The 16,903-nt window shown below is 35.1% G+C and overlaps 1 protein-coding gene across 1 annotated transcript in view; it reads right to left on the reverse strand.

The window, feature by feature from the left end:
* The window catches only part of LOC149772790 (sodium-dependent proline transporter-like), a 63,038-nt gene extending 46,501 nt beyond the window's left edge, over positions 1-16,537 (reverse strand). Inside the window, exon 1 of the mRNA XM_089947313.1 lies at positions 16,406-16,537. Within this exon, the coding sequence (XP_089803439.1) occupies positions 16,406-16,435 (30 nt within the window). The 5' untranslated portion in view covers positions 16,436-16,537. The remainder of the gene's footprint in view (positions 1-16,405) is intronic.
* Between the last annotated feature and the right edge of the window lie 366 nt (positions 16,538-16,903).

Consider the following 16,903-nt stretch of genomic DNA (forward strand, 5'->3'; position numbering starts at 1 on the left):
CTCTATGTGAGGGTATGTTCATTTACTTTTAGATCAATTGTTGCAGTTTTATGATTTTTAACATCAGTGAAAATGCATCTCTTGTTTCAGTATGACTCTTTCACCTGTCTAGTTAAGGCAAATTTCTCTTTATTAGGTGATGTGGCAAGAACGGTTCTGCCCTCATCCGATTTACAATCCAATATCGCTCTTTGTGCCTGATGCGCTTTGCCTACAAGGTCATAAACTATATTTATTTCACAAAACGTTAGCAATTTTGATATCTACGTTGAGCAGCGGCATATGGGCATCATTTACAAAACTGATTTAATGACACTTAATGAATTAGAGTATTTTGGTGAAGATTAAACGTTTAATGAGAACACGATATAAAAACTAGAGAAAAAGGTTATGGTAGATATTGAGTTGCAGATAGCACCCATATCGTTCTGTAAAAGCATTTCATAAACGAGAGAGAGAACGATCTATGTCTCGAGGAGGTGCTTCAAATGTATTACGCCATTTTGCATCATACAAGATTATGCTTACTTAAGTGATAATAACTGATTTATTATAGATGTGACTTTCCTTTGCAGTTTTCTTTTTAATGTCGTGCAATACCTTTTCTTCCTTCTGTTGAACTTCTTCATTCAGCTCATAAAAATAAGTTATTTTGCACCCGCTATTTTAGACGTATTATGAATATCATCAGACAAGAGCAATTTCTTTATCCCAGCATTTTCCGTGGACATTTGTCAGCCCATTTATAACCCTCTATTGAATGCTGCCAAATTATGCCTGTTTCTTTTTTATTAATGTTGCTTGGAGGAATCTCCAACTTTTTAATCAGTCAGTAAACATGTAAATTTGAATCTGACGTTTGTACATTCCTAATGCTGTAGAACTATTAGGACAGAATTTTTTAGTACAAGTAATAAGATTGAAATTTTCTCTAAATTGTATTAAAAGTAATTTTGATTAAATTATATTGAAAGTAATTTTCTATTAAAATATATTGAGATTAAATCCATTACAATTGTATACTATTTAATAAAGATTGCGCCCTTATGAGCAAAAATGCAAAACTCTCTTGTGCATACATTTCCCTTGTATCATAAGTCAGCAAAAAATCTACACTCGCTAAGTTGTTTAAGTTACCTCATTGCGGAAGCCTAAAATTCCTCACTAGGCTATAAGCTCCACGCGCTGACGTGGTAGAATTGTCTGTCTAATGAGTACATAGACCCAGACGATAGTCTGTAAGAAACTATTAAGCCTCACTTTGAGATTCTGACGAACCACAAAAACTAGGCGTATAACCATATTTGGCTTCGTCCTAAGAAACTAATATAAAAAGCGTCAGTCCACGGAAGCACCAGTCCTTTCGTCAGAAACTCAAAGAGACTTGTGTCGTTACAGGTAAGATTATCGTCTATGTACAATTTTTCATATAGTATAAGGATTTTAGTGTTAAGATGTTAATCTAACATCAGTACGTTGCAACATTAGATTGTTTTAATATTTATTTGCTATTCTTTAATATAATGTATTGGAAAGTTTAATTGTTTGAAGAACTTATATTTACGTGCAGGGCCGGCGCTACCATATAGGCAAACTAGGCAGCCGCCTAGGGCACTGATTTCAGGGGGCGCATTTTTAATTTTTTATTATATTGTTTATAAATTTTGAAATTGATATTTTCCGGGAGGGGGGGAGGGGCGCCAGAATCTAGCCTTGCCTAGGGCGCCAGATAGTCTGGCCGGGTCTGGCTACGGCCCTGTTTACTTGTAATTATATTATTGATTATAGTAAAAAGCAACGTTCGCTAACAACTTCATACTCAGTAATAGTTAATTTAGAAATAAAATACTCTTTAAATAATAGAGTTTAGTATGTTGATATTCTAGATTAAATGCAGTAAAATATATTTCTACTAAATTATTACGGTATTAGTCTGAAACATTGAATTTTAGATTCTTTAACTATTGTGAATTTACTCGATATTTAATTATCTGTGTTATATTCTAAAAGTCAGAAATTATACAAATGTATGATGTTGGCAAGTGAAGGAATATCATAGTTTTATATGTGTCTCTTATGTCCGTAATTTAAGTTTATTTAGATTAATATTTAAATTTAATTTTATATGTTGAGTATTTCAATAAAAGTTCTTTCGTCAGAAACTCAAAGAGGCTTGTGTCGATACAGCATCCCATACCTCCGCTCGCAAAATTCCCCAAGATATAGCAGTATTTACACCGTTATGAGTGGCACCCTCTTCAAGAGAGCCCGGGACTCTCTCTCTCTCTCTCTCTCTCTCTCTCACCATGGGCAAAGACCTTTCTTAACTGATGAATAAGACATTTCTTAACCGTAAAAGTTGATGAATAAATCTTTTTTTCATAAGGAACTGAAAACTGCATTTACTGATGTCTCGACTGTAAATTTGTATCCATGGGCTTCATTTTTCTTTTTCTCTTCTTGTTTTCTTTTATTCATTTCTTTTATTGTTCGGGGGCGGAAATGTAGGACATCATGATATTTTCCACTTTTCTTACTCTGACACAAAAGGAATTACACTTCTCTTGCACTTTTGCACTTTTGCCGAGATTTTTTCTCTTCCTTATTATAGGGAATATAGCTTTTCGATGAGTAGCCTATCCTGTAATCTAATTTTGTCAGAAGAAAAAAAAAACTTTTTCCACTATTACAAGAAATTGCGTCTTTTTTTACTCATTCTTCAAACAACAAATGTCAGATTGTAGTAAACAGTTCAGACGTAACAGGCAAAGAGCAAAACTTTGAAAGGGCTGGCACTTGTAGGTTTAGGTGAAAGACAGCAACAGATTTGTTGGACAGGGAGTCCTGGTCGACGAGTAGAAGATAAGGCTCCAATGAATCTAAATGTTTACACCATCTTCATGCATATATCCTAATAATCACTTCACAGTTCTCTATACAATTGCAGGTTGCAGGATGGTAAGTCTGTGTTTCATCGACATCTGTACGGTAACCTGGTGTATATGCCGATGGTACAAATAATATCACATTGCCATCGTTGTTCTCTTCAAATGGATTTAAAAATAGATTTGATGAATTTGGATATACTTCTATTCTAGTTGCTATCAAACTCAAAACACAGTTGTTTGTTTCCTCCTAAGCGCGAGCTGGTGGTGCTGCTATAAATGTCACAAGGCCAACGTTTGATTAAGAAAAAAAATATCTTCTACCGCTACAGTACGAGAATCAAACACTGGCGAAGAGGTAGTTTTATGTTGTCATTCTGACGATGGAAAAGCGACGTATTAAACGTCACGTAAGGGAGATAACTCTGCTTGAGATAGACAGGGGTAAGAATTATCCTGTCACAAAATAAATTTTCTCTGATTCGTATCACATTTTAAAAAAAATAGACAAATCAAACCTAAAGATGTAGAATAACGACTCGACTTTTTTAAAGCCGGACAAACATTGCAAATCTTACGAACTGAACAAATTAACTCATGCTTTCTTGTTTATTTATGAAGCCAACAAGAAGTATTTCACGCGGTTATATAAAGCGCCAGCAACTCGATAATGTGACTGATGATTCGGGCGTGTAAATGGTGAGCAGAAACGCAAGACATCACTACTCTGTGTGTGTGTGTGTGTGCTTTGGATTCTGAACGTAGCTTTAACAATTTTTAGTTATATCACTATGATGTCTGCAGTGTGGCAATTTAAAATGATGTCTAGCACTGGGGCATCGAGCCGCAGACATGTAGTATGATGTCCCACCCAGACACATTATCCTGACACCAGGCCGACCAGTCCTAACACTAACCTCTTAATGATGAGCGCCAAGCGAGCCAGTTGTTAATACCATTTTTATAACTTTGGTATGACCCGGCCAAGATTCGAACCAAAATCAATACTGACCACAGAGATAATATTATTTGTCCAAAATAATGTATAATGGTGTTGTTTAGACTGACACAAATGTTGGTAAAATCTTGGTTTAAAATAGCAAAGAAAGAAGAAAGTGAAATGTTCCATTAATTGTGACATGTTTCTCACTATTTGTCATAATTGTTATTATCAACTCGCCCACACGAGTAGTATCACAGCACGGGAGTTGTGATGTCACTATTTTGCAAGCACGGTTACTCCCATATATCCTAGACACCCTTATCTGCGGTTATCACGCCACCACCACCCACGCCATCTCACCCCCCTCCACCCAAACCCGATTGTTTAATTGGTACCGTTATACCCTGAGCCAGCCTCAAATCAAAGGTCGCGCACTGACAGTTGGACCAAGCCGGGCAAAAAATAAAGCGACTGATGGATTTAAAAATTATTCTCAATTACCTGAATTACAGAACCAAGAAGTCGGAAGAAAATGTGTAATTCGAGTTACAGAGCTGGGAATTGGCTGACAGTGTTTTTTTTTCTTCGAGAGAATACTTTTAACCTGTTTGGGGGCGGGTACAGAACAGCACTGATCACACAATATCGGAGGGGGAACAGAACAGCACTGATCATACCATATCGGTGAGTTCAAAAGCATTAAACAAGTATAATCATAGCATGTCGGGACCTTGAGGGTCGATGGGGAAAATACTTTCCTGCATTGTGCTAACTATATATGGATTTAACTCGGAGACAGTAAGTATTACAATGTTCAGCTTATTAGATTCGAACTCGTTGCATATTTAAAATGCACGTGGGAATAACATTTCGTGGGCCCACGACCACTGTAGCAACTTGAAGTTCAAGTCTTTCAGTCTTTGATTTATTTCAATTGATGGAACTCTTTCGCCTCCTTTTCCATTTATCCGTCTTTATGTTCTTCTTCAATAATTACAAATAATTATCGTCCACTCAAATGCTATTAACCTTCATGTTTTTCTCTTAGGAAAATAAGCTGGTAATAAAGGTGTTTGTTTGTGAAAATCTGCATGCTTCTGTATATTCAAGTTCACCATAGAAAATAGAAAAGTACTATTTCAGTGCTCTTACTAAAGTTCAGGGGGGGCCCGAGTGGCCGAGTGGTCTAAAGCTCTCTCCATTACGGATCACTGCCATCTCACCACTGCCTGCGGTGGTTCGAGTCTCGGATTCAGCCAATGTGGGTATGTGAGAAAGCTTGCCAGTAGCTTCTCGTGGGTCGGTGGTTCTTTCCGGGGTTTTCCAGAGTTCTTCCTCCACCATTAATACTGGCCGCCATGTATAGCCTATCATGTGCTGAAATATGGCGTTAAACCCTACAACAACAACAACAAAAGTTCAGGTGCATGTTTACTTTAGTGTACCTAAGAGGGTTATAGTACTCGCCCGGCCATGCCTTTATTATATATTTCAACGGATTATCTAATTTGTGTTACTATTCAGCCTATTCACAACTATAGGATTATGTTCAACACAATGCGACACTTATCTGCAGCCTAAAACATTCGTCAATTGGACTTAATCTGGGATTAATGGATTATTTATGTTTGTTTTCATACGCGTGTGTTATACAACGTTCTACCCGAGGTACACCCATTAGCATAAAGAGAACCTCGCTATATGGATCATATATACCTTATTCAACCAGAACGGTGTATAATTTTTAATGGAGACGTAAGAGGTACGGTTTAAAACTAATGATCTATGGTTTCTTCACCATATCGTACTGATGAACAGTTGTTACAATGGCACGTACAAAGCAAACAGCAAGAATGGACTAAGGATCGCTAAAGAATATGCTTCAAGTATAAAAAAAACTTACAACTTTGCAGAATATTACTTAATACGCTAAAATAGAGAAAAAACTAACTGGAGAACTACACATTTCAGACATGCCACTAGAGATACCCTTTGAAGCAACAGCTGAGAAGTTTGAGACAAAACTGAAAATCCAAGTGATATCTTCATTGCTAGAAACCATCCCTATGACGTCAATCTACAATGGAACGAGAATATTGGGAATAGAAAGGAGTAAATTATCAGAAGTGAAACTAGCTTTTTTCTACATGGCTTTTTGGCCAAGACATGGTATAACGGGTGTATTTACCATCGAAAATGCATCAAATGCGAACAGACAGGACACACCTCATAAATGTCGAATAACCCAGAAAACAACGCAGCAAGCAACACAGAAAACAGAAATAATACAAAAGACCGATATTACTGAGGACAAATCAACAATAACAACAACATAGAGGAAAAGACCAAGGAGAATTGCAAACATCAAATAAATCATAACAACAACAACCTGGAAAACAACAACAATAACAAGAACAAGAAATATTAACTACAACACAGATGCGGAAAGAGCAAACACAGCATCCACAACAACAACCGCTAGGAAACCAAAAGTAACAACAACATGTTGGACAGAAAAACAAACAAAAACAACAAGAAGAACAAGAACATAAGAAAAATACAATACAAAAGAAACCAATAACTGACCGGAACGCACAGGCCCCAATAACAATAACATCAACAACAGAGATTGGAGTGACAAATGTAACAACAAAAACAATAACAGCAGGACAAGTGACAGAGAATAAAGACATAGCTAATAATACAAAGCAGCAACAACAGCAACAAAACCAGCAACGAGAAGAGCAGCAAGAAAAACTGATTTCAAATCTAAGACCAATAGTGCAACAACAACAACAAAGTCAACAGGAAACCACAACAACAAATAGAACGGAACAAATAGAAGCAACAGGAAAAATGCAAAATTCTCAAGATCCCAAGCAACAATGTCAACAGTACCAGCAACAACAACAAGGAAAAACCTTACAAGCTAAATCATTACCAATAATCTCGGCATCACAAGGAAATCAGATACCCAAACCCTCAAAGTCAATACCAGCTGCAGAAACCCAAGAACAAAGAAGTGAAAAAGACAGACAAAGAAGGAAAGAAATAAGAAGACAAAAGGAACAAGAAGAAGCAGAAGAATTTTTTAGCACTAGACGAATGTATAGAATAAGAGGGAAAAAAATAGTTTGAAATGTTGAGGAAAAATATTAAAAAATATTACTATAAAAAAAACAAAAAAAACACTTCGTTTCAGAAAACAAAACAATAGCAAACACTTGAATTTTAAAGAACTAATTAATTCTAGAAAACAAAACAACACAGCAAACACTTACCATTATAAAGAACCAAATACGAAACAAAAACAGTATAGCAAACATTTACAATTAGGGCAGGAGGGCCTCTCCACATGGTCTGTAAAGATCAACCGGAGAGAACACCCTCCAAAAAACTTTAAAAAAAATAAACAGAACCGAGCAAATAATATGTGCGTGTCTGCAACATTTTAAAATCAGTCTGGAGGACAGATATTAAAGAAAAATCAATAGGTAAAATAATAACAACAATAACAGAAAATAAATAACGAGGAGTTCAAACAGGCGGGTGATTAAAAAACAGGCTATACACAAATAACAAGAATTATATATATATATATATATATATATATATATATATATATATATATATATATATATATATATATCATGTACGATGTAACATTTATATACCACGAGATGTATACATTTTTCATTAAAAGGAAACGAGGCTTGCATAGTTTTATTTTAATAAAAATATTATACAACGAGTGGTATATCATTAATATAGCGTACATACGGTACATATATCTTCTTTGTAAGACATACAAATACATATAGTTTGCCCTTTGAACGAAGCTGACAAATGAATACGGGCAAATGTGTATTGACCGAGAGAATGAATGAACTCACATCCCGAATGTGTCCGCAATAAATGTAGTTCCATGCCTTTTGATGATATTTATCTCTCTCTCTCTCTCTCTCTCTCTCTCTCTCTCTCTCTCTCACACACACACACACACATCCTTTTGTCCGTTTAACTGAAATTTTAACATCATTCATAAGTCCAGAGACATCGTGGGATGACAAGCGAAAATCTTGTGTACGCTCGTCTTTTCATAGATTTATGCCGGTATCTTGCTACGATGGTCCAGAGAGAGAGAGAGAGACGACGCGGCCTTTGGAAGTTTTCATATTTAATTAATAATAATCGGTTTTTAGAACATTATATTAGATTCAAGAAACAACAACAACAGAAAAAACATTAAATACATCACGGTATCTGTCCCATATAACCGATAAATGTACCATATAATGTCGACAGGGTTTGCAACTTTGTATCATTAATTATATAAACACTGCAGATAAATCCCAGGGAAAGTACATACATACCGTTATGACGAATCTTATTCTTGTAGGTTACTTGGTTTAAGTACAATTTCAAGGATTTCCTCGAACCCAAATTATTCTTTTCTGTTACTCCAGATTTCTGTGTAGTTTTTGTTCCCGTTATGCACGAGAGGAGAGGGGAAATGGGAAGCACAAAGGATTGCGATGACAATGTGTACCAAATTAAATTCATCTAGGAAACAGGGATTATTAATACTTTTTATTTTTATTTTCATACCTCACTAATGACTAATGAGTGAACAGCACACAAGGGCCCTGTTGCAAGAATGTTTATATATGTGTATTATTGCGCCATGGGGGGAGGTCACAATTTCATATACAAATACTACTGGTCTATCAAACTGCTTTATAACAACACATTAAAAGCGATGCTATTGTTTAATGTATGTCGTAAGAATATATAGATATATAACAAAGAACAATCAGGGGTGGGGTGAAAATGGAATAGAGAATGACCCAACACAAACAAACTGTTCCATTGAAGCATCTCCAATCATAATTTTCTTCTTTTCACAGGCTATATTGGTGGTATCTATTGAAGGGTCATGCAATGCATCAAATGTATAATTAATGACCTGTGTCAAATAACAAATGTGGATTCAACGAAAGGCTGTTATTTGAGCCCCAGAAACACTTTAAACGCATTGCTTAAACAGGTATAAACATCCCATATATATATATATATATATATATATATATATATATATATATATATATATATATATATATATATATATATATATATCAGCGATAAGATGGGAGTTGTACTCTTAAAACGTCTAGGGTAAAGGTAGATGAAACCAATATTTTTTGGTATGCAATCATGTATGAAACACGTGATGTTAATATATCTCCAAGGTCGTGTTTTGTCAATGTTTCATGACAAATCAAATAAATCAGAAATTGGGATATTGCGCATGACAAATCAAATAAATCAGAAATTGGGACATTGCGCATGACAAATAAAATTAATTAGATAAAGGGACATTACGCATAACATCATGACTAATTTTGCAGATCTTCTCAGTAACATGCATCTAATTACGTTCTAATACCTGTCTAGTGGATCTTTAACGGTTTTTAAAAAGAAAATACAAACCAATCAGTAAAGAATAACAGGATTTCAATATAGATAAGGCTTTGCTAACATACAGTTGTAACCAAACATTGACTACTTTACGCTGAATGTAACGTCTAACTACACGCATTATCAGTTTTGTCTATTTTGACATACTTTTGCTCTTGAAACGCATTTAAACAGTGCGTGTCTTTATTTACCATTCACTGTATATTTCGTTTCATGCACTCTACTATTTCAATATGTGTTTACTTTCTGACTGTCAACAAATCAAAAATAGATACATTACACACAAGCATATCAGCATGAAATATGTAATTTAAAGGAGGAAGTATGCTTCGTTGAGATAAAACCCACTCCCGTTGTACTGGTTTTAACCGGTCCAGGGACTTTCCCCGGAAAAAAAAAAAAACTATACCTGAAATGTGAACTAATTGACACATAGACGTAGTTACTAAGTATACTCTCTAAACAACCTAATTCAGATAACCTCAGCCTTCAGCTCTGTCGTATAGAGTAAACCGAACACGAGCTGATATGGCATTGTGTGATGCCTATATACATTATGCAGTTTACAGAAGGCCGGTTAAAGAGAAAAGATGACTCGGTAATCTGACCTGTGATCTAGCTATCGTTTTTGTCACCTTCTTTTTACTTTACTGTATACCCTGAATTACATTTCTTAACTGCACATCGTCCCTAATTATTTGCTACACATAAATAGTTACTAATCAGTATGAAATTAATTACATAGTTAAATGACACATATTCTGAAGTTAAAACACGATATGAAAGAATTCAAGGTGAGACACTTACGTTGTGCAGAAATCATGGATTGAAAAGATTTGATTTAGGAAATTACACTGCATTTGTCCCCGTCGGGAGATCGTGGGTTTGGTCTCCGGCCGAGTCATACCAAAGACTTTAAAAAATGTTACTAACAGCTGCCTCGCTTGGCGCTCAGCATTAAGAGGTTAGTGTTAGGACTAGTCGGCCTGGTGTCAGGATAATGTGACTGGGTGGGACGTGATGCTACATGTCTGCGGCATTATGCCCCAGTGCTAGACATCACTATAAACTGCCACACTACGGACATCGTAGCGATATGACTGAAAATTTTTTAAAGCTACGTTAAAAATCCAAATCACACACACACTAAGTAAATCAGTCCCCATCACAAATACTGTACATGGAGTCAAACAATCAATCTACACAATTAGCTTTTAATAGAATCTACTTAGCTGCATTTACACTTATGCGGCTCTGGCCTGAACTCACTAAGAAATTAAATTATGCCATCAAGAAATCTCATCAATATTGCGCTCTATGACGTTTTCCGCTAGCAATTAGGTAATTATTCGGGCTGAGGACTCTTTCCCCAACAATGTCTTCCAAAATAAATAAAATGTAATCGCAAAAATATAAGAAATCCTTAAAAATCGAGGTCTATATACAAATGGCGCATACTCCAAATTTATTGCACTATCTTATCCAGTGCAATTTATTTCAGAATAATTCTTGCAAAAGAAGACACATTTAAAGATTAGATGTCAAATATAGTATATAATCATTCATCATTGTAATAGTTTGACCCGCTTGTTATACATTTCATGTATTGCGTAATTACTTTAAGGTATAATCTCCTTTCCTACCTACAACCCCATTTGACTTGTTTGTCTTCGGTGATTAAGGATAGTGTTATCACATAACATTTATAGATTGTTAGGAAAGATAAAAATTACGTCCATTTGACAGGAAATGGCAGTAAAGCTTATACTATTTTGTGTGGTATGTTATGCATGCGCTTGAGCAACATGGTTTTACAAAAGATGGTAGATTTGATACAAGCACCTGTTTACATCCAATTTGAATATTGCAAACCTGATGACTTCCAAATATGTTGGACGTAATGAATTATAACGCTTAACTTCTAACTGTTACGTTTACAAATGTTACTCTTACTAAAATTGTAGTACACGTTATCTCCCCCTGGCAGGTGCACATATATGATGTACCATCGGGACACACCATTTGATTGAGTGGAGATTATAGTCTCTTTCACTCGCGATAGTAGGGCGTTATGTAAGCTGTGTGACTCGGCAACTGACAGTTTATACCACGATAAACTCAGAAAAAAAACAACGTTAAACTCTTATAACTGAAATTTCAATTATTCGTTATGTTATTTTGTTTGCATCATTAAAAAACAGAAATCTTAATTGAGTGTAGTAATACATGTTTGGGGTTTTCTGTTACGTAGCTATTTATAGCACTTGGGATTGTCGTGCTTGGTCTAAATAAGGTCATCATAATACCAGTCCTTCAACCAATGAAAGCCAAATTTATTCAATTATTTTTTTATAAAAATTGTTAGAATTTTCTTTTCCTTTAATGCTTACTTCATGTCTGCCTTCACTGGCAGTGTTTATCTTATACTGTACACGTGACTCCATTTATAGAAGTGGGTATTCTTCGAAAAGTAGTTCTCCTTACAGTTCATACAGAAATAAACGCAATTAATTTTGATCACGTGGTAACATTATGACCAATGAAAATGTTACTTTCCTTTACTAGCTACTGGCATTGCAATTATTATGGAATAAACAGCGATCATGTGGAAACTGAATGATGTATGCGTTTACCGATACTCCTATCTCAATTTAGAGATATCAAAAGTCAACACTGTCCTAAAAAGAAAAGAAACAAACAAACAAAGAAAATAGAGCAAACCAAGAAGACTACATTTTTCATGATACAACTGTACAGAAGTATTGAAAAAATACCGTTAATTACGTTGCATAAAAGCATTCTCGGTTTCATACGGATGTAAAATATTTTCTAAGCTATATATCTTGTATGTCACAATGAAAAAGGCAAGTAAATAGTCAGGCCCGGCCCTAGGATGTGCGGGGCCCATGGTAGCATGCGAGGCCCAAAGCAGCAAAAGTGATGAGCGTTGCCCCATTAAAATCAAATTGCACTACAGAGCTGCTTTCCTGAAAGCTCGGGGCCCAATGCGGTTTCCATGTTTGGCTTCCCTGTGGGCCGGGCCTGTAAGTAGCTTCAGTAAAAATTGTTGCCAATAACTCTGTGATAATACACAGTTGTTGACTTAAAACCTAATCAACGATATCTCTTTCTACATATTGTCAATTATTTCCTTGCATAACTCACAGTGTTTTCATGGGTATCTGCTGATTCAATTTCGGATCATCAATCCCGCAGAAGAACTCTCTCTCTCTCTCTCTCTCTCTCTCTCTCTTCGATGTCATGACAGTGTGAAGATGACACAAATGTCTAAATGAATTGTTACAATGGCTATTGGTCAATTTAAATATACTTGAAACTGTATTTTCCTGATTGGGCTCAGTTTACGAATCCCTCGGTAATTATTTCACGTGCCTTTCTTCTTGATGAAATAAAAAAAAAATACAGATATGTGCCTATTTTCAGTCTTTTATCAAAAAGTGTGGCCACAAATCCGTTATTTTCACTTTTAACGACTGTTTCATAAACACACTTATACAGCATTTGATGTCTACCGCCCTCAAAAATGGTTTCGCAAATAACACGAAACCGATCATACGTCAAGGGAGGTAATGCATTCGGTATTTTAGAACAATAAAAGTATTCATTAATTTAAGTGATTAATCTAGGAGACTGATGCAACTAGACTGCACCGGAGCAATAAAATATGTAACCTTCGATAATCGTTACAAGAAAAGCAAATAAATTTTGATAATAGAAGATTTTCTCTATAGTTGACACTTTATATAACGGGGCCCTTTACTACACGGTTGTGTTTGGAATTGCATGATCATCTTCGATGTAAGCTTTTTCCTCCTCGATATTGTAAACATATAACAATCAACTGCTTTAAAAACCAATAGCTATTTTTTTGCACTTTGAAGGTAAGCTTTCTGGGAAAATCGTATAATAATGAGTCACGCGCCTGTAAGAGATTAGGTCAGCGAAGTGATACTCTAAGCATAGAAAGCACTGAGTCATTTAAACTGGAACTGGTGCGACATCTAGTGAGTATGATGCGACACGTAATACCCCCGTCCTCTAGCAAACACTGAAACGTTGAATTCTTTAAAACATGAAGGCGGACATGAATGAAGATTTGATGTGAACTGTGAACAATATTGGCGAACTAGACAATGATCTTTTGCAAAAGACAAAGCTGTGCTGCCAAGCTTGCTTTGTCGACGAAGCAAAATTGTTTATGTCTGTCATTACGCTGGTAATTAAGCAAGCATAACAATATTTGTAACTTTTAGTTTAATTTTCAGATGGTGCAGATAAATTTCAATATAGTACATTTTCATTACGTATCTGATACTGAGCACAATCAGTTATAACTAGATATACATCGAATGAGAATCTATACTGAGGATTTGGTCTTTCATTATGGAGTACTGCAACATAAATAGCAATTCGGAACAATGTGCTGGTGGCAAGAATTCATTTTCTTCCTTTGGATAGGGGATAAGTTCGTAATATTTAGCGAAACTACTAATATTTTCCAATTCTCCGATGAGCTGGAACAAAAATTTAAACATCTTTATTTTTCTCTTTGATGAAATATGCGTAACAATTTGCTACTTTGGGGGGTTGGGGGGTTAGGGTTGTGTTGGGATTCTAAATTTCATCACTACCTTTCACTTCTCCCACATATATTCTCACATTGTGCAGTAACGTGGTGAGATGGTCTAGATCAGTAGAGTGTGCATATCTGTGTGTGATTTGGATTCTTAACGTAGCTTTAACAATTTTTCAGTCATATCACTACGATGACCGCAGAGTGGCAGCTTGTAGTGATGTCAACCACTGAGGCATCATGCCACAGACATGTAGCATCGTGTCCCACTAGTCACATTATCCTGACACCAGGCCGACCAGTCCTAACACTAACCTCTTAATGCTTAGCGTCTACCAAGGCAGCTGTTAGTACCATTTTTATGTCTTTGGCATGACTGAGTCGGGGTTTTAACCCGCGACCTCTAGTATCAGATGTGGGCACTAGGGCACCGCAGTGGTCCTTATCAGTAAAGAATGCTCCATTATAGAATGTTTTGAGTCATGATAAATGAACAAAATACATTTTGAGAACAGTCTAAAAGTAATGTAGGTGCATTCAAAATATTTGTATCTCTGTGGGATGACACAAATTTGTGTACCTTAATTGCTTCATCACAATGAGAAGCTTGAGGTAGTAGTGTACTGATTTCAAAATGAGGAGATTGAGGTAGTAGTGTACTGATTTCAAAATGAGGAGATTGAGGTAGTAGTGTCCTGATTTCAAAATGAGAAGGTGTAAGAGAACGTCAAGAAAGACGACTGTGATTCATATCACCAGGATCTCGATTGCGGCGAAATGAATACGACAGATTACAACAGATTACACAACATCTAACAGATCACATAGAAAGATAACAAATGTCATAATTGTTACCTGTTTAGGCTTTCATAAACAGTAACAAGAACAAATAAAGACAACAAGCTTTGTAAAATTTAACAAATAATTTTTTCCCTTGAAAAACAAGTTAAAAATGAGGAAAGGAAGTTTTAAGAATCAAATCCAAACAAATCCAAGAATAATCCAAGAATTAAAACTTAGAAGTCCTAGTAATAAAATGTTCTAATGAATTTGAGTTCGAGTCATGAGAAAAATCCAAAATGGAAGGCGATGCCATATACTGTATCTAGTATAGTATTTATATGTCTAGAGTTCTTTTTTGAGCTACAGAAAATAATATTCCAGTGTTTGAATTCCGAATAAAATTTCAATAAATGTTTTGTCCAAGAACTCTGTATGAGCACTTAAAATATTCTCCAGGGAAAACAATTAATCTCTTAGAATCCAAATAATCTGAAGACAAATTAAAATTTAGCTCCAACTGATCACAACATAAACGAACACCTTTACGTCTAAGTGTTTAAACGCCCGGCTAAAATTATTTCTCAATACATCAATATTAAATCCGACTACTGCGCAATTCCGGTAAAACCAGATTTTCGAAATTGAGGCTATTTACATGTCTAAAGTAACGTACACAAGTACAACCTCAATTTCATACTAAAATTCCCGCGATAAATACAGATAAAATAGAAGTTGTTTACTTCACCTCTTACTAAATCTGAATCAAGGTCACGAACTAGGTTGACATTAAAATACAAAGTTCTAATATTAGCTGTTTACAACAACAACAAAAAAAACAGTCAAGTCAAACTAATTTCTGGAAAATACCTAATTCCAGTAAACAATATTACATTACTATAATATGTAATGGAACAAAAAATCAAATTTAAAACTAACAAACAAGCAATTAAATTAAATCAAATATAAATAAAATAAAATATACATAACATAATCATCTCAATTCATTTCTATAACAATATATTTATTATCTGCATATGCAGGCGTTTGTTCTTGTTTAGGTCCTTAAACATGTGACGAAAATGAAACTGATGATGACTTTAAAATATATCGTTACGGTTGCTCTTTGTATTAACGAGTCTAGGCCCACTATAATGAAATTGTCTGATTTACACATGTACGTTGTAAAAACTATTATCCAGATATGGAATTCTAACTAAAAGCATCCTTAAGGACATATTTCCTCATCTTATTTATAAACACCTACATTTGTCTTTCGGTGTGTAACGCTTGCCAAACAAGCCGTCGTGAGATCGAAACTCGTGGCGACATCTACATTTTTAAAATACTTTTTTCTGTTTTTATGATCAATTTTTTTTTAAAACTCACTCGTCCCAAGTTGATAAATATTTTTTTTTTCACCTTTTGGTCCTAGGACGGCAATTAACCTAGTTCTACAATATTTGTTCATTCTATGATGGTCTGCGACTGGATCTGTTTCAACTTACGGAATAAACTTGATATATTTTCTGTACCTTTTCGAAACGTGAGTTACCGGCAACTGAGCTGAATATGTACCCATAGTTCTCCCTGACTTGTAAGCATGTCATGTAGTAAATATAAATAACCGGAAAAAAGTGAGGGTCTTTAATTTAATATTAGTACTGTACAAGCAACCGTTTTCAAAGAAAAACAAGAAGAGTAAGGTTAATCTGATTTACTCACTTTTTCGGAAACCTTGTACTTGGTAGGCATATCTAGATTTTACTGAACGACACCAAAGTCAGATCTTTCACATGCAGTATCAGGTAAAGTCCTGCATTAATAGTAACGTTCTTTGTGTGTTATGTATGTGTTATGCTTCGATGATTAACCAAATTACAACCAATGGTAAATGGCGATTTTGACCTCATCCAGGTGTAGATAGGTCACCTATTCTACCTTTCGTATAATCCTTTCGAAATGGTGCGTAAATAAACTTATTTTTCAGCTTTCGCAAGTTCTTTACTGTTCTACTGTCTATTTCTTACTTTTCTTTAATTATGCTGGTTCTTTATCTCTTTCTTTCGCATTAGAAGAAAACTGAAGAGAAGAAAGAACGCTTTAAAAGCCATGTTATTTTTAATGTCTGTGATATATATATATATATATATATATATATATATATATATATATATATATATATATATATATATATATGTATGTGTATATGTATATATATAT

The sequence above is a fragment of the Sinohyriopsis cumingii genome, unplaced genomic scaffold, assembly GCF_028554795.1.
Source record: "Sinohyriopsis cumingii isolate HCF-2022 unplaced genomic scaffold, ASM2855479v2 utg001176l, whole genome shotgun sequence".
In the NCBI taxonomy this organism is placed as follows: Eukaryota; Metazoa; Mollusca; class Bivalvia; order Unionida; family Unionidae; genus Sinohyriopsis; species Sinohyriopsis cumingii.